The sequence below is a fragment of the Halictus rubicundus genome, chromosome 6 (genome assembly GCF_050948215.1).
Source record: "Halictus rubicundus isolate RS-2024b chromosome 6, iyHalRubi1_principal, whole genome shotgun sequence".
Lineage (NCBI taxonomy): Eukaryota > Metazoa > Arthropoda > Insecta > Hymenoptera > Halictidae > Halictus > Halictus rubicundus.
The window spans coordinates 17,681,971-17,709,676 of record NC_135154.1 but is presented as its reverse complement, the minus strand read 5'-3'; the positions used below and the strand labels follow the sequence as shown (position 1 = coordinate 17,709,676).

General features: G+C 41.5%; 1 protein-coding gene across 2 annotated transcripts; it reads right to left on the bottom strand.

Annotated features, from left to right (window-relative positions):
- Positions 1 to 780: 780 nt before the first annotated feature.
- On the bottom strand, positions 781 to 27,431 carry Lis-1 (LisH and WD40 domain-containing Lis-1). Of its 2 annotated transcripts, none has more exons than XM_076789084.1 (7): positions 27,273 to 27,431; positions 22,891 to 23,038; positions 7,785 to 7,938; positions 7,160 to 7,366; positions 5,856 to 6,266; positions 5,175 to 5,523; positions 781 to 4,151 (listed from the first exon to the last, which is right to left on the bottom strand). In XM_076789084.1, exons 2-7 carry the CDS (start codon positions 22,926 to 22,928, stop codon positions 4,078 to 4,080), a joined length of 1,233 nt encoding a protein of 410 aa, XP_076645199.1. In that variant the 5' UTR covers positions 22,929 to 23,038; positions 27,273 to 27,431; the 3' UTR covers positions 781 to 4,077. The 2 variants fall into 2 exon arrangements, with proteins under 2 accessions (XP_076645199.1, XP_076645200.1); XM_076789085.1 differs by lacking the exon at positions 27,273 to 27,431 and adding an exon at positions 25,496 to 25,623.
- Between the last annotated feature and the right edge of the window lie 275 nt (positions 27,432 to 27,706).

The following is a 27,706-nucleotide window of genomic DNA, read 5'->3' as shown; positions in this document are numbered from 1 at the left end:
GATATATCAACTTGCGTAGGTTAATATACCGTAGTGTATGTATATTATAATATATGTATAATATATGTATAATATATCATATATTATAAATATATATATACACGCGTGTTTTCTTGTTAAGTGTTAGCTCTTTTTCTTTCTATTATAAATGTAAAATACTGTCATGCATGTACTATGGAGTCGTGACTCAAATCGAACGCATTCACATATTTATTAGCACATATTCTCGTGCAGATGTCTCGAGGTCACGTATATATATATATATATATATTTACCATATATATACTTTTTTTAATGATGCGATACACGCTAGACGCCAATTGGCGTCCACCGCACGAATAGAGTCCGCGTCGAAGAGTTTGTCGTAAACGAGCGAGGAAAGGACACGCGTTCTCGCTACATGAGCCCCGACTCGTATGCGAGTGATCCTGCCACGCTCCGATTCCAAAGAATCGGCTTTTCGTTTGTACAAGAGTGCTACCATTCTATCAGAACAGAAAGGAACAAATCAAAACAGAGACTATACTCTAGGACATAGTTTATCAACACCCTTTGGCTCACCCGCACCCCCAAAACGATTTCTATCATCAAACTTTCCAAGTGTAGTTGCGTGTGCAATTTTTCAACACTTCACCTACCAACGACGACCTCTTTACAATTTATCAGACTTCTTACAAACTTATTTCTACAAATTCGTAGCACCCCTAGCTAGACCTACGTAAGAAGTACGGTTGGTCAAAGTGGGCCTAAATCCCCTCCATCTGAGAGTGAAAATTGAGGGCTTCTTCACCAATTTCACAATAGCCACAGAAATCATTACAAGATCTTCATTACAACGTGCTTGAATAGAGAAGTTCGACCACTTCCCATGAAAGCGTCTTTCATCATTTTAATAATTATACAATTGAGAACCTAGGACCAGTAGGTAAAGTGTTCGTTCAAAAATATTTTCAACTGTGTTTTCATCGTCCCGCTAATTCTTCAAAGTCTTCCAACTACCACCAGGACCAGAAAAATGTCCCCCGCATTTTCTTATCCATCACTAGCAAGCGTCATCGGCCACGTTGACAAACTATGCCCCGGGACATGAACTTCTCACCCAGAGAAAAAGTAATCAACACCGTTCCAGAGAAGGTAACGACAGTCCCGCATAATCAGGGTGTCCCTAAAAGAAGAGGCTCCAGTTTATCGTGATTGCTACAAGGTTTTATTATCAATGGATCGAAAAGTGGCAAACAACGATGCACGAACGACGACGAAACGCACAGGTAGTACAGCAGAACGATGTCACACGGCTGAATTACGAACTTCGTTTTTATTGTTCATCAAAATAGTTTAGTACCACATCGAGTCATAATGGTCTGGGCTCACTTGGAGGATTCGGGGGATGCTTTCAGGGGGTGGGGGCGGGGTGTGTGATGAATAATCAGAAGAAAAGGAAACCGGGGCTGGTTTCGCCTAAACGAAGGGATGCAGAATAGGGGAGGAGAGGAACCAGTCCAGCGACTGGCGAGAATAGTTTCGTTGACTCGTTAGAGTCGATCAAGCATTGTTTCTTTACACGAGGTCTTGACGAGTAGTGTCGTCAAATATGTTTGAAGTTGTATCGTGTGTACCCCGATCGATCGTTCCACTCGTGGCCTTGAGCTCTATATTCCCATCTCGTTTTCGTCTACGTTACGTCTCTACCGGCTAATAGTAGTTTAGGGTTAACTAGAAAACTAGTACCTCTCGTGTCGCGGACCCACGCAACGGACTATACGCTCCTGAAATATGCACTTACGCGTATTCACCACCGCCCCTGCCTCTTTCTAGCGTATTTCCTGTTTATTAATAATGCACGTTGTCTGGACGCCATACACTGCCTGCTCTCTCTCACTTTCTCTCTCCCTCTCACCCTTTCTCTCTCTCTCTCTCACACACTCTCTCTCATCGCATTTTGTCATACTATTCGGCAGTTCCATTCTCGCGCGCGCCCTACAAGGTGTCCTGAAACGAAAGGATCTCTGCTATCAATTCTGAGTAAAAAAATAGTTACTATTAAAAAATAAATAAACATATAATTCCTGTTATTAGAATATTGATGGGTTTCTCAATGGGCCTAACTTAACATTTTGGCTAGCTTTAGGTAGTCTATCAACGCTCTGCCTTAAATCATTTTCTTTTAACGCTAGGCTTACAGGGCACTAGAATTGACTATTTTTCTTGACTTCATAGAAATAACAAAAATGTGTCTACTTAAATTTTTAGCAATTTTTTAAATAATATATATTTTATAATATATTGGTATATAATATATGCAATAATACGAACATTATTAATAAAAATATTAAACATTACTTTATAAAAATAAAAAAAATGTGTCTATCCAAATTTTTAATAATATTTTTGATAATATATACGCAAACAAATAAATTCTTTGAATAATTCCACATGGAAGCGTCTTTACAATCTCGATAATCGTAAATTAGAAATATTAGGACGCGTCCCGTAAATCTAGCGTTAATAATCTCATAGGAGATTGTCAGTTGGTACGTATTCGAGGTAATCGAGGCTATTGTGAAAAATTCACGAAAAAATAAAGAGTTGCTCGCTTGGAACAGCAAATTTTGAGAGTAACATTTACGAATTCCTTCTGATCCGGTCATTTCTACTCAGAACTATGTCTCCTTCATTCCAGAACACTTTGTAGCCGCACGCGTACAACTGATCTCGTCAAATCCTTCCTCGATAGTGAAGGAACAACTCTCGGATAATTCTATCAATATCGAATGCAGTATTTACTCCCATAGTGCTCGTCGCTTGTACCCTGATAGTAAGCGCACAACCATAGCCATCGATTTCAGGATACTCGTTCAATTTCGTTGAATCTCAGAACGACGATCCCGCGATAAATGTTCGAAGCAGCGTTTCTTTCAGGCAAGAGTACGCATCCGGGGAAACTCGAGGAATGAATGTAAAGCAAACACTATTGGAATAAATACTGCGTGCGCGTGCGTGTGTATGTGTGTGTGTGTGTGTGTTACGCTCACATAAGGGGTACGCAGCAATGGAAAGTCGAACGTTTTACACGGACACCGTTTATGATCGCGGTGCTAGAGCCGTCCGTTTAACCACACACTTTTCTTTTTCTCTCGAGTATTTACATATGCTTCTGACTTGGCTCCTGTGGGAGCCAATGCTACTCGATCATCATCAGCGTCGGATAAATTAGTCGACGTTCAGTTACACGGTAAGTAACGACGCCGCACGGTTATGTTTATTCTCTGTTCTTCGTTTATCGGTTTCTCTCATCTGTAGACAGCAGTGTGTTTGTTTTGTATCTCTTCTACGTCGATTGTACATAGTGATCGACGGTCGCTTTTTCCGACTTCACATCGTCAAGAACGCTCGAGGAGAGATCAGCGCAGCAAACGAGACCGAGCAATGATGTATATCGAAGGAGGATGAAGGAGGACGACGCGTACGAACAAACCGGAGACCAAAAAGAGATGTCTTCGCTGCGCGTAACGATTAAACTGCGAACGATCGGCGGCTTCGTAGACAGCGGTATAATATCTCTGTCTCGTTTTCGCGCGCAGTAGAGGAGAGGACTCCTCCCCTTCTCTCGGCCCACTGAGATTAGTATCGTCATGGCAAATATGTCCTCCCCGCAGTTCGGAAAGCTAATTATATTTATCATCGGCCGACTCTCCTCGAATCGTGCAGATCGTTACCGTAAAACGTACATATAATATTAATAATTACTAATTATACTTTATTATAAATTAATTAAAGAGCTCTTAATCGTACGTGTTTATGTGTATATAATAATATTAATATTAATAATAGTAGTATGTACGATAACTTGTTTTTTTCTTTTCTTGTTTAATCCTCAAAATTTGCAGCAGCTTACTCTTTCGGCCGTTTTGCTTGTTCTCGTTTTCTTGTTGATGTTGTTGTTATTATTGTTGTTGATGGTGTTGTTGTTGCTGTTGTTGTTGTCTGCATCGAATTTGGTGCGCATCGTTCGCCTTCTTTCCACAATCTCTGTCTTACTCGACGAAGGTTCAACGAGACTCTGACATGGTTTGGTGACTAGCGGCACTCCCAGATCTTCACCGTTTGGTCGACGCTACCGGTGACCACGTAGGGATGGCTTTTATGAAAATCTAAAAAACAGCGGGATCAATTAATCCACTTGGATACAACTTGCTTCCTATTTATTTCCGTTGCATTATCCAAGAGACTTGCGGTAGTGCAACGCGAGTAAATACTTCAAAGGGTATGGGTGTTAGACTTCATTGAACATTACAGAATTCCTGGTGTGCACTGAATAGAGTAATGAAACATAATCAGGAACAATATCGTAAATATTCGCATATCCCCCGTGTTAACGTTTAAATGTTCGAACTCATCGAACGATAACTCCATATTCGAACTAGTTCGAACTTAGTTCTACGCCTTAAAGCGATTGTTTAAGTCACATACAGTTTGAACAATGTTGTGTATTCGTCGACTAGAATGTTTAACTCGATCGATTTAAAGATCAAGAAGAATCAATCGCAATTTAACTTCACAAGAAAACCATTGGACGTACGGTTTTAGCATGTTGCTTCTGGTAGCACAAGTTAGTGCCTTCAAATATATGTTTTACAATGAAGAGAAACTTTTAGTGCATGGTTCATTTGAACCGTTAATCCAGTTGATAGAACGCCAGCTAGATTTCATAGCAGCTATGCGTTAGCTCGATGAAACAGTCAACAATTGACTGCCCACGTCAATAAACTATTTCATTTGTGAAAGTTAATGGTTAATTTCATTAGATATTGCTCAACTCTGACCTGGAGATACCAGGAGATATCACGAAAAAATTCTGTCTAGACATGCTGTCTAAACGTAACGTCTAGTTCCATTGGACGGAAGTGAGAGATTAAACTGCGGATTTTATGCACTTCTGACAAAAATGTATCCGGAGAAACACGAAGGCACGTACAAACATTAACAGAGTTTAACGATACCGATGTTGTAATTTCAACTGATTAAAATTATTACGAAAAGAGATAAACGTCTACGTTGCCCGCGTATCTTGCAATTAATGCGGACAATTTTTATCTCGCATGAAAATCCGCAGTCTCGCGATTACCGGTCGAACAAGTTCGGTAATTAGGTCTTCAATTAAGTTTTTCGCTTACCAACGGAGGTGCAGAAATGTACGTGCGCCTCGAGGGTTTTCATAGCCCGCTTGTTGCGTGTGTCCCAGACTCGCAGTGTCTTATCGTCAGAGGCACTGACGATAAACTTGCCACCGGGATGGAAAACGATTCCGCGTACCCAGTTGTCGTGTCCGAGGAGGGCAAACAAGCAGACGCCAGCGCCGACGTCCCACACACGGATTACTTTGTCTCGCGAGCCAGATGCGAGGAAAGGTCCTTCGTGGGCACCTTTGTTGTCAGCACCTGCTGCAGCGTTGATCGATGCTCTTGCACTGTCCGGTGCCCAGGCGATACATTCTACCACGTGGTCATGGTCTCTGAGTTCAACCTGGAAATCCCATCATTCACCGTTTAATCCCGAACTTATCCTCCGAACCAACTGGATCGCGAGCACTTCCTACACATAGCGTCGCCACTTTATGGAATCTTTGGTAAATAATTTGGGACCTCACTAAAAATTGCTGTATCTGTTATACTGTTTTAGACTCTATCAGATTATTAAGAAAAGAAATGAATGTCTGCGCAGCTCCTGTAGCTTGCAATTAATACAGACGGTTCTTATTTTGTATAAAAATCAGCAGTCTACCGATTAGCTGAAGCTGTGACCAGGTTTTTTGAGGAGGTGGCAAGGCTATGTGGTTTGACGTAAAGGTGTAGTACCTTCGTTTCCTTCGTCGCCACGTGCCAGACTCGCACCGTTTGGTCGTTCGAGCAGCTGGCGATCAGTTCGCCGCAGGGGCTGACTCTGGCCATCCGTACCCATTCTCTGTGTCCCGTCAACGTCTTAACACAATAACCCGTCGCGACTTCCCAGATTTTTATGGTCTTATCCCTAGAGGCGCTCACTACGAAATCGCCCTGTGGCACAAATGCGACCGAGCTGACACTGTGATCATGCCCGTGCATGGTTTTCACGCAGGCGAATGACTGGTGAAAGTCCCACAATTTAATAGACATGTCCGCACTGCATGAGACTAACAGTTTCCCGGAGACGTCGAATGATACGTCCTGCACGCTGTCGGTGTGGCCCTTTAATGTTCTCTCGAATTCACCGCTCTCGAAGTCCCATACCTGCAACAAATAAGAACGCGAATCAGTGGACCTGTTCCGTTGGCGAGATCCTGCTGCGTTGACAAATGGGAAAAGTTGAAAGCAAACGACCGACGCGTCGCGAAAGATCTCTTATGGGACTTGTTTGGTAACATCATTTTCTACTTTCCATTAACTTCGGGATCGTGATTTATCTTCTCGCTTAATTCCAACCTTTGGTACTCTGACTGGCTGTGACGCTGACTGCTACGAGGCAGTGTTGAACTCTAATGGTTTAACATTGTTGTCAGAACTTGTGTACTTTAATATGTAGCGTTTTGTAATAATACAGAAATAAAACGTTGTTTCCTTCAAATTTGGAGCTCAAATTTAGAGGAATAAGATTTAAAGTAACACTTTTATGACCAACTAAGTATTCAGGTAGCCATTTACAATATTCAACAATTCTTTACATTCCTCTGAATATATCATATTGATTTATGCAAAGATCGCTAGGTTCACGGGACGCGTCAAAATTATGCGTTTTAATAGTTTTAATTTGCGATTATTGAGATTGTAAATTGAGATTATAAAAAATGGCTACAAATTTTGATAGACACGTTCCCGTCAGTTTTATAAAGTGATGTAAAACAGTCACTTTCAGTGCTCCGTACGCGTAGTGTTAAATAACAAAACTATGAACTTACAAAGCCTTTACATAATCTTGGAACTATAAGTGTCTGATTTTTTCATTCTGATAAAGTATTTGTATGCTCTTCGAAGAATATGCTTCGAACGATTTTATCGGAAATCTTATCGGTGTTGTGGTAGCGTTTTTAAGGAAACGTGAATTTGTAGAGATCGATCGTGGTTTTGCAACAGCAATTTTGTTTGAACAATTTCCCAGTTTTGTCATCCGTGTCGCCGGTTTTTACCTTGATGGTGGCGTCTTCGCTGGCAGACACTATAAGACTAAAAACCGGGTGAAAAATAACTCTGTTGATGGGAGCCCTGTGTCCAGTGAGACTATATTTTTCGGGTGGCCTTGGTATCCACTCAGACGGCGATCGTTTGCTGCGTGTCGGCGCTCCCTCGATGAACTCCTTCTCTGCTTCGGACAGTTTGGATTCTAGTTCCATTACCTACGAGTTTAACAATCAATTAAATCTTCTATACTCTAGGAATATTTTGAGAGAACTCCTACGTCTTGTGACGTATCGGGTGGAGTGATCTCATACCGATTTAGCTATAGTCCTTTAATTTCTCTCTTAATAACTATCGCTCTACTGACTCTCTCTCTCTACCAATTGACACAACATCCCTCGCATTCGTCCCTTTTATATAAGGCCCTTTTTCATTCTTCCTCTCTCGCACTCTCATTCTCTCTCTATCAGTTTCGCATCCATTCGGAAAACCCTAAACAGTGTCTCATTCATAAATACCATACAATTTCATTTTATTTCTCTCGTAATATTCAGATCATTCGAAGATCCAACCGCTCAACAATTCAATATTTATTCGAATGTGAGAATGAGAGCAACACGACGAAAACCTGCTCACCTTTTTCTGTAGACGTATCACCGAGGTCCATTTCTTCTCGAGAAGACCCCCGTATTTTCTCTCCACCTCGCCAGGCATGTCGGCTTCTTTCTTGAACGCCTCGAGGGCATCTTGGTAGCCATTGGTGCTGAGATAGTCTGCAATCGCCTTATTTCTGCAAGATCATATCAATTACAGCCAACCCTCGCTGTAAAACACGGCATGCCTACAACACGATCAAATCGTCCGGAAAAACACTGGCATAATAACGAGTCGCCTCTGACACAGAAATATATGAAACACAACAATCGTCAATGGAAAATATCAAGTCTTTTCTGACAAATAAAATAGAAAAATACTGTAAACGGAAGCTTCAGTTCCGGGGTGCTGAATGTTTATAGAGCGGTCAGAAAATTAACGAGCACGTTGACACAAATTAATTTATTTGACCCTAGACGACTAACCTTTGGTCAAAATGGTTTGAAAAATGTTTCAATTAATAAATTCGGTACTAAATATCTTCTTTTCAATCTTTTCAAGCTAGAATATTTCCGTTGCCGAATAAAAAGAATTCAATTGTTATCTCCACAAATGCCTAGTATGAGGATGAAAAAGGTAACTTAAATCCTTCAGTTTCTTCTAGAAAATTATTTCGGGGCGGGTTTGTCAGTGTTTTGAACGAGCCCCATTTTTTCGACTAATTTCTAATGCCTCAGGAAATAACTTGTCCGCATAATAGGTTGGGTTTCAGGATCGCAATGCGTTATTATAGGGTAATCCTAGTCCCGCGGTCGATTAGCGTTTCAGATTGCTCTTTCACTCGTTCCGATTCTTTTCCATTGATACAATGGCTCCTCCCAGGCATGCATTAACAACCTGGAATTCTGGTCAAATAACATATGCCCCTCGATAATGACATTTCGCTGGCGAACCGTCCGCCAACGTAGGCAGATACAATAGAGGGCACAGGTTGAGTACGTGGGAAAGAGATTGAAAGTCGGGCAGAATTATGCCGGGGTGAAAGGCCTGAAGTCGGTCGTTCGTCTCTGTTCACCTGTATCCGCGTGATAGTACGTAGCGAATTATCACCGCGAACCGGTAAACAAAACGAGCTACGGCCACGTTCCGCGATCTAATCGCGAAGGGACCGTTCCGTTTTGCCACCCTCCACGGAAAGAAACCGTTTACGCCGGTCCCCCCAACCATTGTGCCGAAGAAAACTCTCAAGAATGCTCCAAGAAAGCAGCTAAAACGCATTCATGCTCTTCTTCCCGCGCCGTAGATAAAATAACGTTTCCACGCTGGGATTTGCGAAAATCCCAGAAAACCACGCCAATTATTTTTACCATTTTTACTTTATGCTACTACACTCTTCCACAACGTTAACATAAGCAGAACAGACGAATTAGTCGAGTTAGAATTCGCATTATTTATGAAATGATCTATTGCTCATTTTTGTACATAAATTCATGTAAAATAATGATAATATTCCACGGTTTGTGTCGTCTTCGCCGATTCGTACGAACGTGCGCGTACACCAACGTTTCAAGAAACCGTTCGATGACTCGAAACCATTCATCCATAGTGAGTACGCGAACGTGAGTATAGTGAACGCATCGGCTGAACTATTCCGCCATCGTTACTCGCGCACCTACATCCCAAAGAAACTGTGCCGAAACATTCTCCGGTTACACCTGTGCACCGTCCTCAAACGTTCACTCGCATCATTCGCTGTCTGCGAATGCGCGAAATGTATGTGCGAAATGTATGTGTTCCTTTTTTATTTTGCATGAAAATATGTGGTCGCTTTGGAAAGGCGAGAAGAACCTCTTTCTTGAACTCTCCGTGGCGAGGTCATGTTACTTTAATGGTATGTACACTTCCATTCATGAACGTTAAGACATCTCTCTCCTTTGTTCGAAGATAATTTGATGCTTCGCGCGGATCGCGCGTTTCGCATTGTCTATCGAGCTTCAAAATTTACGGACGACGATAATCATCGTTATTCGGTCATTCGTTCTTCGCTGGAATCTGCCATCGATTTTTGTAAACCCATCTTAACAAGAAACGCTTGTAACGTAGATAAACAATTGCTTGTTGGACTGTTGCAAAACTGTATCCGGAAACATGTAAAATTTCCTCGGGAATTGAATTTTATTCTAATTCTGTGTCTATTTCTGTAATTATCGAGAATATTCAATTCCTAGAGGAACCAGACACGGTATAAAACATAGAGCAACATTTTAAAATATTGTGGGACAAAAATATTGATTTCATAACGTTGGAAAAATCGCAGACAATGCCACGATGAGCCCGTGCAGGTTCTCCAAGAAGTGCTCGGATTGTTATTTTCCTCGATGAGGAAACGTTCACTGTTAACATTCCATTGGACAGGGGTTCGGTCGAGTTTTCCGCGGGGGAATTTCTCTATGCTACAATTTCCGGTACACCGTGTATACACGTAAGAAGACGCGTCCCATGCGAAACTCACGGTGTGTTTCTCGCGCACACGTTCCAGCGATGGGAAACCTTATATCTCGTACACGCGATACCCGTTGACGGGTGTGTTAAGGTAAATGGAAAAAACAGAGAGTGCAGAAGCGAAAGAGAGGAGAGTGGAAAGGGATCGTCCCTCCATGGAAGACGATCGCGAGAGCCTTCTCTCTTTCGCGTGCGTGTGCGTGTGCGTGTGTCCAGATGCGAGGAGTTTACGGGATCAAAAGCCGGCCCCCGGGTATCGATCGCGCTTCCGTCATTAATTCGTTCCTCGATGTGTTCCGACTTTCTCCGGGAGATTAAGAATGTCGGTTGAATAATTATCCGAACGATCGGGCACCGGGGAACCAGGTGAAAACAAAATGATCGACGACCGGTGTCCACAGAGCTGCCTCCGACTAGACACCGTGAAACCTCCTGCAATTTTTATTACCGTCTGCCAAACGATTTTCGCGATGGACATCGCTTAATGGGACACGTGAAGATCCAGACAGTTGGATGATACCTTGTCGAGATATTTCCGTTCCGGCCCGCTAATCAATTTTCGCGCTCGGCATTGCTAAACCTGGAGCATATTCAAACTATGAAGTATCTTTTTTCAACACTAGATTTACGGGACCCGTCAAAATGATGGGTTCTAATATTTTTAATTCAATATTAGTAAGATTCGAAGGATGCATACATAAGAAACTATTTAGCAAATTTATCTCTTTGGGTATATATTATTTTTAAAATATTGCTAAAAATGTGGGTAGCAAAACAGTCGCTTTTAGCGCTCCGTAAACCTAGTGTTAAAATTCCGTAAGAATTTACTAAGATTGAAACCGCCCGAAATATTCCAAAGGAATTAAAGAAATTTAGCAAAAATTAGTGTGCGGAAATTTGGTTGGGTTCATGAGAGATCCCAGGATATTGCTGGGTTAACGTTGCATAGATCACGCGAGAAATATTTCTGTTAGTATTCGTGTGGAGATCCGAGCTTTCCAATTTAAAAGTTTTTTAAATTTTTCTGAGACATTCTAGACTATGTACAGACCAGGTAATTGTGGAGGAGGAAGAGTAACAGATTGACAAGAATTATTTTTAATTTACTGCAAGATAGATACCCCATGTGAACCATGCAGGGTCGATAAAGATCCCAATAGTTGAGTGAATGTGGTCATACTTGAAGCAGAGTCTAGATTATATCTAATCTACGGTAGTTGATTGATGTCAGCGTAGCGCTGCTAATATTTCTCCCCGACGAGATAATTGAACTAGGATCGAACTATAATTGACTCGGTCGATAGTATTTAATAAAAGTCGCAATCTCGGTGTTTCTATTCTGTGGACGCTGTTAGTCTCTAAGCGTAGTTCACGGGCAATTAATACTGTTAATAGCACTGCCAATATTTCTTGTCCGCAAGATATATAGGTATTCTTGAAAGCATAATTCGGTGTCGATTGATAGTATTAATGGCGTTGCGAGTCGTTTTGTTTGACAAGGTACGTAGGCAAATAGAGTTAGAACGTACTTTATTTTCAGCTGGTGTAGTTAATAACACCGATAATATTTCTCTTCTTCGAGATGATTAAGCTAGATCCAGAGGATAATTCATTCAGCCAATTGATAGTATTAATGACGCTGTATTTCTTCTAAGACAGCGAAACTAGATTGGAAACGTACCGTAGGCAATTTATTCTTTGAGATAGCTAGACCAGACTCGAAGCATACTTTATTCAGCCAACTAGTTTAGTACCTAGTAGCCAGGAGCTGAAGTTCAATGAAAATGTGTTTCCTCTTGTAGCCATTTTATTCAGCCCGAAATGGTGTATGAATGCTCTTAGATTCGTATAATGTTTCCACAATTTTAACAATTGTACAGCTCTGCCTTGATCTAACATGGAATCATTTTTCAAAAACTGAATACAACGCAGTCACTGTACAGGATAAAATCAGCTATCCCTATTTCACATAGAAAATATCAAATTAATGTTCTACACGCCGTTATTAAACTCTTATGTTAATACTTAAGATACCTTGGTGTCTATCTTCAATTTGTCTTTATCAATAAATAGGCAAGTTGTGTGTTTCCAATGTTCCAGCCAATTACAAATTGATTTACCATTCGCGCTGAAACAATGAAGCACAATGACTACTAATTGAACAGGGCATTATCGAAAGCTTAGTACATTAATTCTACAAAGGTTAAGCCAAGAGAAATCACTGACCCTGCTCAATTTTCCCGTAGGTAAAGGGTCAGCGTTAGATAACATATCACGGGGACAACACGAGAGGCCGATGGTTAGAATAATAGTCTGTTTCCCCGAGCACGAAAACCTCACGAATGAGGTAATAACAGAGCAATGGAGTGAATACCTCCGATGGTTTTAGCTCGTCGCCCTTAAATATTTGAAACCCTTTTACACGGTGGTTAGTATCGATCCCCGTGCACCGTTCTGTGCAACTTTCACCCCGCTCTCGGCAACAGCACGCCGCCACCCGTCATTTACCATTTTCTTACGCAGTTAACGAAACAGAATGGGAGAAACGTAAGCCAACGAAAAGGGAGGAGCTGTATCGATTGGTGGTCGGTCTCTCTGGTTGCAGCCAGACTATCCTCTATCCGCGCCAAACTTTCCTCGGTGCGAGCCTGCACTCGAGCCGCTCGAACACGCTCCCCGGTCGCATCTCTCTCTCCTGGCATCCTTAACGATCTCCTCGCGCTACCTTCTTCACTTTATTGCCTCATTAAAACACGTACGAACCCTCCACCGAACGCGTTAGCTGGTTCAGGTTCAAGAGCCATTCGAAATACCGTTTCAATGATTTCCGGCGAGACGTACCCGAACCTCCGATTCCTGGATCATTCGAGCAATCTTCGGCCCGTATTCGACACGATCAAAATTCTGGATAAGTATCATTCAAGTATCCTTTCGACGATTCCATGCTCGCAGAGGCTAGATTCGTTCGAATTTTCGTGCATCAATCTTTGGTTGCTTCGTGGTTGAACATACTTCTACGGGATGAAGGTTGAGGATCTTGTTAGGTACAGTTGAAGATGGTGATCATTTAATGTGGTCACTAGAAAATTGTGTACGTGAAACACCTTGGAGAAAACCAGCGCCATATATTTTTCTTAGGGCCACAATGGTTAGGGGAAGAAAACATTTTTTATTCACGTATGTCTATATTTATTTCAAGTTTCTGCAAGTGTACCTAGCAATTTGATCACTCGCTGTACATTCTCTTGAACTCGTTAAAATTAACATAAGAAGAAACAGACTCCTATCCAACATCCGCCACCTGCAACTGCATCGGACCTGTATCTTGCATACCACAGTCTAACGATTAGAATGCGGATTTTTACGCGAAACAAAAATTGTCTACATTATTTTCAAGCTACGATTCATTTCTTTGCTCAATAATATGATAGTAAAAAACTGGAGGTAATGCAACACAATTCTGAATTGTTTAACACTTTGAACGCCAAACTAGAAACCCCAAAAATTCCATAAAATCAAAGTAAGTTATTTAATGAAATAAAAATTGCAAAATATTAAATGTACGATACTGAGTAAAAAATCATCGTAAAAATTAAATAAAAAACAAACCGTAAAAATTCGTTTTAAAACCTGCACAAATAATTCCGTCAGCCACATATGGCTGACGTGGCGTTCAACGTGTTAATTTACAATTATCGGGATTGTAAAGATGCACTTACAGGAAATTTATTCAACACATTTACTCCCTGGAGCATATATTATGAAAAAGCTGCTGGAAAGTTGATTAAATATATTCCTGTTATTTTTATAAAATAATCCGAAATAGCCACTTTTAATGCCCCGTAAACCTAGTGTTACATGATGTTACTGTCTTCCATTTAATCAATTCATTTTCGTTGTAAATGCATAAAATCCACAGTCTGCTAACGATACACGATTGAACAGCTCAAAACGATCATCGTTCATTAGGCTGCACGAAAATTACTTCGCGTTCTAAAAGAAAGGTGACAAAGTGGTCCCGGCAAAAGAGCATAAAATCGTCTCGTTTCGAAACAGATTACGAACGCCACGAAAATCGAGGCGACTCTTGAACCCAGCACATGCTCGAATCGCGTGCGAGAGCAGATAAGGGAGCAAAAAGGTCGGGCTAAGCTACCGATTACTACTGGATCAATGAACGTGTTAACAGCGCGGCTCGAGTTACGCCTTCGCGAGATGAAGTCCCCGAATGCTTGTTCAGAGAACACAGCGAATATACCTACTGGAAGAGGCCACCTGTAATGATCAACGAAACCCTTCCGCCTAGCAGACCCACCCTCCACCCTCTGCCAGCCACCCCTTTGTTCCTAAATGCTCTCTTTCGCGCGTTCAATGACGCCCAGGTGCAATCATCCCGACTTCCGCAAACGATGGTCGGTGTCAGGAGGGCTGCACCTTGCCACCTGTGACTATCGAAGCCTAGGTAACTCCATTTGATCCTAACTTTCGATCCTGAATACCTGATCCGCGTGGAATCGACCCCCGAAGATGAAGGGTGCGAGCTCGAAGCGAGAAAAAATTGAGGAAGTGTCTGTCGATCCCTAGGTAACTCCAAACGAACCTAATTTATGATCCTAAATATTTCATCTGCGTGGAATCGACGCTGAAGATGAAGGGTGCGAACTTGAAGCGAGAAAATATTAAGGAAGTGGCTACAGTGATTTCTCTATATATGTCGGCAAGGCCTGGACGATAAACGTCGCGGAATTATCCCCACTACCGCGGAGTATACCCTATCAGGGGCCACGAAGCAGAGAGGTCTTGGACGCCGAGGAGTGTAAACATAACACAGCTCGGGTATGTCTCCTCGACGATATATGTCGCTGCCAAGGCCCGTGTTGTTGACATATATCGAGAATTCACCGTACATATACCCTATATAGATCCCAAGGTAACTCCAAATAAACCTAACTTTGATCTTGCAAAGGGCTTGCGTCTTGAAAAAATCGAGAAAGAGTAAAATTGAATCCAACTAAGATTTCTTTCGAGTTAATCATTTCCTAGAAGGAAAAGAAAATTTGTGCTGGTTGCATCCCTATAGTCGCACCAATGGTTAAGTACAGATGACAGAAAGATGTAATTTCAATTCAATTTGCAGGAAATGAATGATGTATGCAGAGCTCTCTGAACGTCCAGGATCGTTCACGTCCGTTTTCGAATGAGCATCGAGAGCTACTCTCGAAAGTAGCTCTCACGGTTTGCGTCCGCTGCGGAGTAGCAAGCCTAACTCTCGAGAGTAAAAGCAATTGCTGTTGAAGAGTAGCTGCGACTCGTGTTTATATCTCCAGTCAGACCTCTGTTCCAGTTTTCTATAAGCGATGCTCTACGTGCGCGGACTCCGATTCAATGGAAATTGATTTCCTCCGTGACCAGGGAGAAGAATGTCTTCGGGGAGTCTCGGAATGTCTTCGGAAATCTGCATCCCTTTCTGTTTTGCTCTGTGTTTTCTACACATCTCTGACGGTTTTAACCCTTTCGTATCTATGCTCTACTTAGCCTAATTCCTAATATTGCTAATAAATATTTTCTGAGCTCTGTGTTCCTAAGTTCAAAGTCTGCATCTCTTTCTACCTGTGTTTCCTGGACATCTCTGCTGGTTGCAACCCTTTACCCCCACCTCTACAACGTTGGTTTGCTTGATGTCGTCTCCTACATAGAAACAACACAGAATGATAGTAACATAACAAATTTTCCGCACCCTGCGTTGCAAAGTTCAAAATTTGCATCCCTATCTCCTTTGATTAATGTTTTCTAGATACATTCACTTATTTTAACCCTTTATGTTTAGCATCCATTTGCTTGGCATCGTCTTCCAAGTAGAACAGACTCAGAATGTTAGAAAAATAAAAAATTTTTGACCCTGCGGAATTATTAATTCGATTAATCGTTTGCAAATGAATCTTTTTCAAAGTTGCATAGCTCTTCTTCGATCTGTAGTGAAATATGCTGTTTCCTCCGTAAGGTCTCGAGACCAGGGACACAAGGCTAGACACTAGGAAGCAGGAATCACTATTTGACTCCGCCCATATTGGCTGGCAACTCGCTGCAGCCTGATGATTGGTTGCGATGGCCACAAGATGGTGGGGATAGAGATTCCAGAACGCGACGTTACGATGAAAACGTTATACCACGAGCCAGAATTGCCGTGGAGGTCACGAGACATGTATAAACGAGAGTTTCAACACATGATGAAACCGTTGAAATGGCAAGTTCAATATTGTTTCAACCAACAGATCCAAGAAAATGTTTCGAAAATGCGAGATAAAAATCGTTTCGAACATTCCGGATGAACATTAATTTTCCTGTTTCAAAGGGATGGAAAAATCGAGAAGGGGTTGCTGCTGCAAAGGGGTTGACCTTTCACATTTAGAACGCATTTTATCTTTGTTGCAACGCGAACACAGAATTTATGATATTAAATTCAGGATTATTTGTCACGGTTTACAAACATTTACATATATGATTTATGAACCACATACACCTTTACATTTCCTAATTATTTCAATACAGCTGTATAAGCGTGTAAAAAATTGAAACGTCGAGAATAATGATTGTAAATGACCTTGTAAATAATGACTCTGTGGTTGGAACTAAACACAAAAATCCCCGTAGCAAATATACACTATTTACGGACAGCGAGCGTCGTAGACAAGTATATTGAGTCACGTGGGCGTGAGTGAACAGAATATTGATCGACATAAGCTAAATAAAATATATAAAATTCTATGACAAATTTATCGCTACTTCCCTAACATTTTACTTCCAACGGTCACCGTCATCGCAGAAATACTGAAAGAATTTACTTTCGCTTTTCATTGAATGATGAAATACAAAAATATGGCGACTCTTTTACATACCACTAGACTGCGGATTTCATGCATTAGTGGTAGAAGTAAGTAAAATTTAAAACATAGGAGATGCTAAACGAATTCATATATTACATTCAATCCAGAAATGTCTTCCTTTGTTGAATAATTCTAGTTGGAACCAGACGTTATAAAAAGTGGGACACTCAAAAAAGACATTGTAATATTCTTTTAATGTTTCTCATTTTTATGACGAGCGCATAAAATCCGCAGTCTGGTAATGTATAACGGAGTAATGGCTGTGATCATGGTTATGTTACAGCTTCTGCTTCTTGCAGTTCACGAAGAAGATTTTGCATTATCATTCTACCGATTAGAAAGAAAGATAGAGAAGAATATGCACTAATTACAATCTTGTCTTTGTATTTTGCCTCTTGGAAGCGCAAAACGAAGTTTGCAGTAATTGTAAAAGGATCGAAGTCAGTCATGCTACGGCAGTCATCGGGTTGATAGGTTGAGAATAGGTCATCGGTGACAAAACAGCAGGTTGATCAATAATCGAGCTCGGGGCGTAACGACGACAAACAAGAAATGGATATATTTCAACCCCAAGGAAGTTAGTCATTCGCCGGTTCGATATGCCGCCGTATCAACCCCTAAAAACGGGACGTCATCGATCCAGCCGGCTGACCGATGCTAATTACGGTGACGTCAAATCAGTCGTGGATCGACGCATATCGTGCGCTGGCTGCCGCAGGAGAGGGCGTCTCTCGAGCACGCGCGAATAGTGGAATCGATAACACGTCGAATGAGTCGACGAGGCTCTGGGACGAAAGAGAAAGAAACGAAGGGAACAGGGAAGCGCAGGAAGACAGTGGACTCTGATGCAGATGCAGCCGTTAGGGATTTCACCGTGCCCGTCACGCACCGGGTGTCCCAAAAATTCCGGACCCAGTCCTGCCGAAAAGTCAAAACGGAGCGTGATCGTTAATAAAATGTACACAGGTTGTGCAACATCTACGAAAACTCTGCAAATGCTGTAGAGTGCGAGTCCTCACGAACAAGTTTTATAAAGGGCACAACGGGTGTCCTAAAAATTCCGGACTCCGTTCTGCCGAAAAGTCAAAACGGAGCGTGATCATTAATAAAATGTACACAGGTTGTGCAACATCTACGCAAACTCTGCAAATGCTATAGAGTGCGAGTCCTTACGAACAAGTTTTATAAATGACACAACGGGTGTCCTAAAAATTCCGGACCCCGTTCTGCCGAAAAGTCAAAACGGAGCGTGATCGTTAATAAAATGTACACAGGTTGTGCAACATCTACGAAAACTCTGCAAATGCTGTAGAGTGCGAGTCCTTACGAACAAGTTTTATAAATGACACAACGGGTGTCCTAAAAATTCCGGACCCCGTTCTGCCGAAAAGTCAAAACGGAGCGTGATCATTAACACTAGATTTACGGGACCCGTCAAAATGACGGATTCTAATATTTTTAAATTGCGAGTATTGAAATTGTAAAAATGCATCCATGAGCAATTATTTAACAAATTGATTTTTTTGGGTATATATTATTTAAAAAATGGCTACAAACTTTGATCGGTACATTCATGTTATTTTTATAAAGTAATGTAAAATAGTCATTTTTAGTGCACCGTAAACCTAGTGTTAATAAAATGTACACAGGTTGTGCAGTACCTCCGCAAATTTGACAAATGTTATAGGAAGATTGTGGATCCTGTTGTAAACAATTTTTATTAATTTTACCCGAAAGCCAAAGGGACCGTGTGCATTAATAAAATTAACACAGATTGTGCAATATTTTCACTTTGCAAATGTATGCGTTGAATTTTAGAAATGCTACGGAGAACTTGCGGATCGTCTCGCGAGCAATTTTTATAAATTGATTATGTTATCCTAATGTTACAGCCTGGTTCTCCGCGGCTTTAGAATATTCTCACGTTTGTTTGTAACAACGGCCAACGATGAATCAACTTCACGCTAAATCTGCTTTCAGGTTACATTGAAATAGCAGACACTGTTTTTGTCGGCGATTCTCCGAAATCAGGTTCATCCGACGCCAGTGGCGATCGACAACAACGCTAACTTTGGGGAAAGTTACGTACACACATAGTAGTCGGCGAGACGCGTGTGTCGCCGACAATATGAAATGCTGGAACGTACACAAATACTTTGACCTTTTGATAACGAAAGATCAACTACTGGGAGAGAGAGCATTGTCGTGAAGTTTAATGTGGGTGGGTTCTTCTCTATCAAAAGAAGGGTGTTTTCAATGTGAACTATTGTGTGCAGATAAAGTCGACAAAGCTTGAGAAAAACAATATTCTCGTATCAAAACAAATAACTTGCAACACAAGTTAGATAAAAAGAAGGGGAGTTTATATTAAAAATTAAATTCGGGGGTAGAAAATTGTGATCTGCAAGGCTAATAATTTGAAAATTGTGATTTACAAGGGAACTTAAAAATTGTACTACACGGAGGTAGGGAACTGAAAATTCTGATCTACACGGGCAGGAATTAAAAAATTGTGATTTCCAGAGGTAGGAATTAAAAAATTGTGATTTACAGAGTTGCCCTAATCAGCGAAAGTGTTATTAAAATAAATAACGATACTCCTTGTCACTTGCATGGACCAAGCAAATATTTTCGCGAATATTTCACTGACCTCTGGCTCCGTAAATTTGTTTTATCGAAACTAATCTCAAAGAAGAAGAGGATCTTTACAACACAAAGAAACAAAGTATATTGTCAGTATCGGACACGCGCAGATACGTAGCACGTTGCATGAAATTTTTATCGCGTTAATAATAGCCGGGGCGTGTTTTCCAAGCACGTAATGAATACTAATTAATAACAGAGGTATTCGCGGATCACAATATTCGTTACCCGGCGGCGGTGTGAATGGAGGGTGCGTGTGTACGTGTGTCTTCGATAATGTTCGAATCAGGTTTAATATGTCCTCATGAATATTGCTAGTTTCCTGCGGGACTTATTAGATTCCTTCACATAACGAGACATCGTTGTATTGTCTTCCGTACGCTTGCGTACGCTAATTAAACGACCCGATCTTCAGGCGACCTCGGGTATTTTTAAACTGTTTCGAAAAAGAGTAAATAAAAATTGATTTCCACCTACAAAGTGTAAGTTACCTCATCTTTGATTGAAAAATTATATTCAGACATTCCTGTGATTATCTATTATATTTTAAGTTTACTTATTGTTCGATAGACTGTCAGAGTTGGCGGGAGAAGGTACGCTCGCTTAATATGCGACGGCGATATTAATTATACAAGGTCTAACGTGATCCTAGTCTGTCCTTAGACTTAATAGATTCCGTGTGACAGAAGAAACATCTTTTTTTAGGTCTGGTTCTGATGCTGCAGTCTGTATGACGTTCAATTTACATCGGCAACCACTGTTTATAACTTGTAAAAACGACTGATCGATGCACTTGCAGATAATTGCTACAGTAATCGTTCGTTTGAAGAGATGTTCGGTGCGTCGAATCAGGGAAATGTTTCCGAATTTGTTACTGCCGCAAAAACTGAGGTACGTCGGTGAATCAAAAACGGAAATGAAGCTTGAACCTTCCTCCTCGGTTCGCAATTTTTTATCTTTCCGAAAAAGCCACCTAGTGCATTCAACTCGAATTCTTCACGGAAACGAACCACAGGACAATTCTCAGTTTTAAAAACATTTTTGCGAACTGTAGGAAAATTTTTTTAGGATGGTCTTTTAATTAGTGAGAAAATTCGAGTCTCTAGGCAATTTCTGTGCAAATTAGAATACCGAATCGTCGCTCTTCGTTTAAATATAGAGCAGAATTAATGAAATATTTCGTGCAACCATTTCTTAGAGATGGTTAATTTACCGGAGGTTAATACGCAATTGAATAATTTTAGAAAATGGAGAATGCAATGGGAAATTAGCCAGTGACAGCAATCGAGGCTTCCAGGTCGTATCCAAGAATAAAATCCTTAGATCATCGAACGAGACGCTGTTTGGTCGGTGATTCTCAGGATTAGCACGAGCGTTGCGCTTTTGGTATCGGCTGGCGAACACAATCCTTGGCCAGCAGGAATTGAGAAATTTCCATAACGGTGCACCACCGCGCCGGCAGAATCGCCGCTGCATTATCCGCAAGAAATTTTCTCCGGCGAGATCGCATTAACTTCAGCCGAATACGCGAGAACAAAAGAGACTGTTGCGTTACTCGTCACTTTCCTTTTCCTTGATTTCGAAGCGATCGCAGCCGGGGATTGGATCAAGAGTATCCCCGATAGGATCTTGGACAAGATCTTCGGGAATTATGTGGTCCTATCATTGGAACATGCAATCGCTCGGCTGCGGATCTTTATTCATTTATGCACAAGGCATGCACGAAGTTCGAATTCCTTTTTAAAAAATGATTCACGGCTGCGCAATGACTGAATTTCTCAACTGCAATAGAAATTTCAGTCGTGCACCTCGGGGAACATGATCTGATTATTTCGCGTTCGAGATTACTGTTTCAAAAAAGGGAGCACGATTTAGAAGCCTGTTGAAACGTTTCTGGCAGGACTGTTAATAAAAATTTACAGTGTTTTTATTTGATTCTTACTGTGAGGAATCGTACGGTTGGTATCGTAATTTCATTGTTTAGCATACTGGAACTTTTCTAGTAAAGACAAAGTAATAATAAAAATTTTAGTATGATTAATTCGTCAGAAATTCAGAACTTTTGATAGAGGTAAAGTGTTGGCAAAAATTTACGGTATTTTTGTTCAATTTGTTACGTTGGAAAAAGAAATTTGTTCTTTCGTTTTGACGTTTATATGATCTTTGAGAGCAGGATTTTGTGCGAGAACAGTGTCATAGTGATCAGGTTTGGCCCGGAGAGTGCGAAGACGATCGAGGTGTGACTAATTCGCTTCAAAATCAACAATGGAGGGAAAACGTGTTAGATTTCTAACTATTATCGTGTTGTCATGTTTTTTTACTGAACAGGACAGCGTTGATCAACCTGTTTGAAGAGTGAGAAAGCGACGTAGCCCGAGGATGTGCTTACGAATGAATTAGCAAATGTTCTCCGCTTGATGCAATTCCAGCTTCATGAATATATATAACATTATAAATGCGTGTATCGCTGCGTTAAGCCGCGCATACAGAAGAACAGATCGATTTAAACAGTCATTGATTATTTTCAATTATACAATCTCGAAACCGATCGGTTCGCACCGTGTTCTACTTTGCTGTATCATTCTCTGATTTTTCCATTTCAAATACGATATCAAAAACATAAATGTCTTTCTTTTTACTACCAGTCACGTCGATCGATGAATTTTTCACGTCACACGAGGATTAATTACTTCTCAATAATTAGGTACAGAATTGCCGCTAACTACAGGTTCGAATGGATAATCTAGTACAATATATAATTTTGCGACTGCCATTTACGATAGTTTTGTAATTATTTAGTGTCAGGGCATCTCCAATTTTAGGCGAATCTCGTGACTACAATTCCCGTGTTTACACAATTATTGCACAATCGTTTGGGTACACTTAAAAATTAATTTCTGTACTAGTAAATTAATATTTCTCTGCTAGTAAATTAAGTGTACCAAATTCTGTCAGCTTCTGTAGTGATAGAAATGAAATAAATTTAATAAATCTCAAGTCATCAGAGTAAGTTTCATTGAATAATCGATCCTACGGTGTTTTCGTTATTTCTGATGCGATAATTAAACTGTTGGGCGATTACTTCGCAGTGTAGAGTAAATAAAAATTGTGAAACTTACAACTCCTCCCTCTGACGTTGAGACAGCACCATTTTCATGATCCTCGCTTGTGTTTGCTGGCTGATACTCAACAGTGATTCGAATGAGCGCGACTAGATTCGTCTCCAGTCAGCTCGAAGTTGGTTTAGTACCCAGTCATCGACATCGCCTGGGAAACAGAAGGTAAAAAATATTTCACCAGGCACAATAACAATTGCCGGGGGGGGGGTTCGTGACGTTCAATTATACAATTGCTGTCGCAACCGTCTAAACCTTCGACGGTTTGTGCACGCCTAAGGAAAAAGAAAAACCGAGCCGGGGAAACGGCACACCGTTTTCCTTAAGGAAATCGAAGTCACACGTGATTTCCTGCACCGTGCATACGGCAGGATTGGATCGCTACAAGTATTTCCAGCGAAACAATTTCTTTGTGCATGCGATTACAATTGCAAAAGAAACAACGCCGGGGATCGAATGCGTGAGAGCGAGCTCTTTAATCGGCACAACGTGCTCCCTAAACGCGACTTATTTTACTTTCTAACAGGCTTTTTCTATGAAAATAAGAAAAACCATCGCAGAAATTCATTCACAGTCCGTGCAGAAAAACACGAGCCAGCGGTCTCGGCTATCGTTTCAATTTGTCTTAGCTTCTCAGAATTTTAAACCATTCTTTTTAGGGAAATAAGGCTCGAACACGAGGTTCCGCAAATGTTCTTACTCGACTGTGGATTTTTATGCGAAACAAAACATTTTTACGTCATCCGCAGGAAGCAAGCTGGCATTTTTCATTTAACCGTAAGATCCTTCAAATGCGTGAAATCCGCAGTGTACTTAATAGTATAAACATTGGTAAACAAAGGAGCAGAAAATTTTATACCCGTACAAATATTTACTAGAAACAATTTCGTTTTGCTCCTGCAGCCTAAAACTACAAATTGGATCTTTGATAGGTCAAAGGAGCACAAATATTCATAAACAATGTGAAAACCGCATGAATGACAATTTTATCATTATTAAACTGCTAATTAAAAACAATTCCGTTCTACTCCTGCAGCCCCAAACTACAATTCCCCTAGATCCAAGCAGACAAGTCACTAGCCTGTTCAAACGAGTACACACTCAACGAATAAAAGCCAAACCAATTTGTTCTAGGCAGAAATCTAAAACAATACAACAAATTGTACGTTTATAAAGAATGTACAGTGCAGAATGTCGAGAAACAAAACATTTTTACGTCATGCGCAGGAAGCAAGCAGGCATTTTTCATTTAACCGTAAGATCCTTCAAATGCATGAAATCTGCGGTGTACTTAATAGTATAAACATTGGTAAACAAAGGAGCAGAAAATTTTATACTCGTACAAATATTTACTAGAAACAATTTCGTTTTGCTCCTGCAGCCTAAAACTACAAATTGGATCTTTGATAGGTCAAAGGAGCACAAATATTCATAAACAATGTGAAAACCGCATAAATGACAATTTTATCATTATTAAACTGCTAATTAAAAACAATTCCGTTCTACTCCTGCAGCCTAAAACTACAAATTGGATCTTTGATAGGTCAAAGGAGCACAAATATTCATAAACAATATGAAAATCGCATAAATGACAATTTTATCATTATTAAACTGCTAATCAAAAACAATTCCGTTCTACTCCTGCAGCCTAAAACTACAAATTGGATCTTTGATAGGTCAAAGGAGCACAAATATTCATAAATAATATGAAAACCGCATAAATGACAATTTTATCATTATTAAACTGCTGATTAAAAACAATTCCGTTCTACTGCTGCAGCCCCAAACTACAATTCCCCTAGATCCAAGCAGACAAGTCACTAGTCGGTTCAAACGAGTACAGACTCAACGAATAAAAGCCAAACCAATATGTTCTAGGCAGAAATCTAAAACAATACAACAAATTGTACGTTTATAAAGAATGTTCAGTGCAGAATGTCGAGAAACATTGTAGTAAGTGGTCATTTCGCGAGCGCGGTTGCGAAAGCATAGTCCGCGGGCACGGAGCGGGAAAAACGCCGACAATGTGGCACAGTTATGTAAAGCCGCGCGTTATTTGTAAATATCAGTCCGCGATCATTCCCGTCGTGTCTCCGTGTCGGCTTGTACACGGAATCTTCGCGCTCGCGTCAACCGCGCAGGTACCCAAAATATTCGTCAACCCTTGCAAAACCGTGTACCTACGCAATTCCGCGAATGACATAACATTTGGCAAAACACGCGGTCAACAAAATAGCAATGGTATTGGCCGGTGATCATCGGTTACGGCCGTCGGAAAACGCGACCGGGGATTGGCCAGAGCGGATCAAAATCGGCCAATTAGAAACAGCGGGCCAGCGGCCGCCATCTTTTCCCGGTAAACGTTCGACTTGGATCGATACGACGGGAAACCACCGGGAAAACCGAGATCGCCCCGGAAACGGGAACCCGAAAAACGAACGAGAAAAGAAAAAAAAGGAAAAGGTTGGTCAAGATATGCTAGGGGGAGGATAGGACCTTGACAATCGTAAAGGCGTGCTGCGTCGTCGCGACGCTTTATGACGACGCTCCTCGCCGCGATGCGCCGTAATCGATAAACCGGCTGTTCGCCCACCCTCGTATATTTCACCTTGCGGTGCATTCAAATATTCATGCCGGCCTCCTTCGTTCCTCCACCCCGAGGCCCGTTAATAAACCGCGCACTGATTCGCCCACGAAACACCCGAATCCTAGATAACACTTTTCCCACTCGTACGACACTCGATGCTCCTGTCGTCGACACCGAATTCACCGAAACGCGAAACTGTTTTGACGGAAACTAGTTTGGCATGTAGATGGGCATGGTAGAGCACCTAGATCGATAACAGCAAGATAAGCGGGGCCACTGTTTTGCACATGGCTGATTTCCAGACGAGTAGAAACCACTATCTGACACCTAAAGCTAAGTTTCTATACTGAACCCTTAAGTGGTCCTCCATTAACACTAGGTTTACGGGACCCGAAATGACGGGTTCTAATATTTTTAATTTACGATTATTAAGATTGTGAAGATCCATTTACGTCGAATTACTCAACAAACTTATTTCCTTAGGTATATATTTAAAAAATGGCTGAAAACTTGGATAGACACATTCTTCTTATTTTTATAAAGTAATGTAAAATACTCGGTTTTAATGCTCCGTAAACCTAGTGTTAATGTATTCGATATTCGATCTTGACGTATTGGTACATGGAGATCGATTCTGCAGCGTAGGAAACGGAACGACAGAGTAAATGTTTCTCTAAATCTTTAAGTAGTTACATATACACAGGTTAAACAAGCACAAATTTTAATGGGACCGTCACAGGTATACCTAAGAGTCGAAGATACAGAAATTCAAATTATCGGAAGAAGATCGTCTCTATGTAATATGATATTTCGAGTCAGATAGAGCTTTCCGACGGGCCCAGCGCAAGGCCCGTTTGCATTGGATATTAATCTTGTATTTTTCGCGAGTGCTTCCGGGATCACAGGTGAGTCGACTGTTGGCCTGCTCTAGGCTGCAGCCGAAGATCTACCTGTGGCTTCCTTTTCTAATCTTATAAGCTGGCACGAGGAGTCGAGATCATTGGCAATCTCAACACAGTCGCGAAACACGTCGCCGAGTTATCTCGGTTCGCGGGTCGTAGTGGGACAACGGGTATAGCAGCAGCAGCCCGCGACACGTTTGGCAACAATGTCAGTATCCACGGGGAAAAATATTGGTAACCTTAAAGTCGCGGCGGATAAGATAATTCGATTTCCCCGTGAGGGGATGTTTGTGTTCGACTCGGAGGAACGTCATCGAGGTCTGTCGAGTCGGTGACAGGGCTGACAGCTGATCGGTGTAACCCGACGGCAGCTCGCGGAGACAACGTCTGTCAAAAACTAGTTACGGATTCGTGTCTCTTTGGCTCGCGTCTCTGACAGATAAGATAGCGGACAGAGCTCGCGGGACAACGAAATTCGGTACAAAGGTTTAAGTTCGGCGGTTCGACGGTTGCGGCAACGCGGTTCTAGCAGCGCACCACGCAAGGCGGTCGTTCGCGAAAAAATCAATTCGCCAGTGACGTGCAACATGTATGTTGAATATGTATGGGGACACGGCTCGATGACTGGTCAGGAATCGCGAATCGGTCCTGATCGCCGCCTAGTCGTTGACATTACGATGTCGACACGGTGTCACGGTGATCGCGATTCCCAACCGGTGTGAAATTTGACCGAGGACGGAGGAACAACCGTTTGTTGTAAATCGTGTACGGCCATTTTGCTAGAACCTGTCACGTCTGGTCGCCGAGGATTTTCCAGCGAGTCCGAGTCGCCCGAACCGACCGTCGAACCTGTACTTTTTCGACGAACCAGACTCGGGTGAACACTCGATACTCACTTCTTTTGGTCGGAGTAGCAGTAACGGAAAGGGATCCTTCGAGATCGGAAAAATCACGGGAAAACCGGACGAACACAACCACCGAAGAACTACTCGAGATAACTTCTACGACAGAACTGTCTCGCAAGGTGGCGCCTGCGGGAATCTTCGGTCCCGACGCATGCGTCAAGTATCGATGTCACGGATCTCCTACTCTGGTGATCTACGCGCCTTGATCGCGCCAGATCTGGGGACCTTTTCATTTATTCCCACTCAAAGTGTGTTTTGTATAGTTTGAATGATTTGAATTAGTGGGCCGAATTGTTTCTCAGTTTTGTGTATTCGTCCCGCCCCCATTAGCTGTTCGTTTTCGCATCAGTGCAAAATTCCTAATCATTTGAGTTACTCAGGAACGTACCTTAAAGTACCTTAAGGCAGAGCCTATGAACATAACC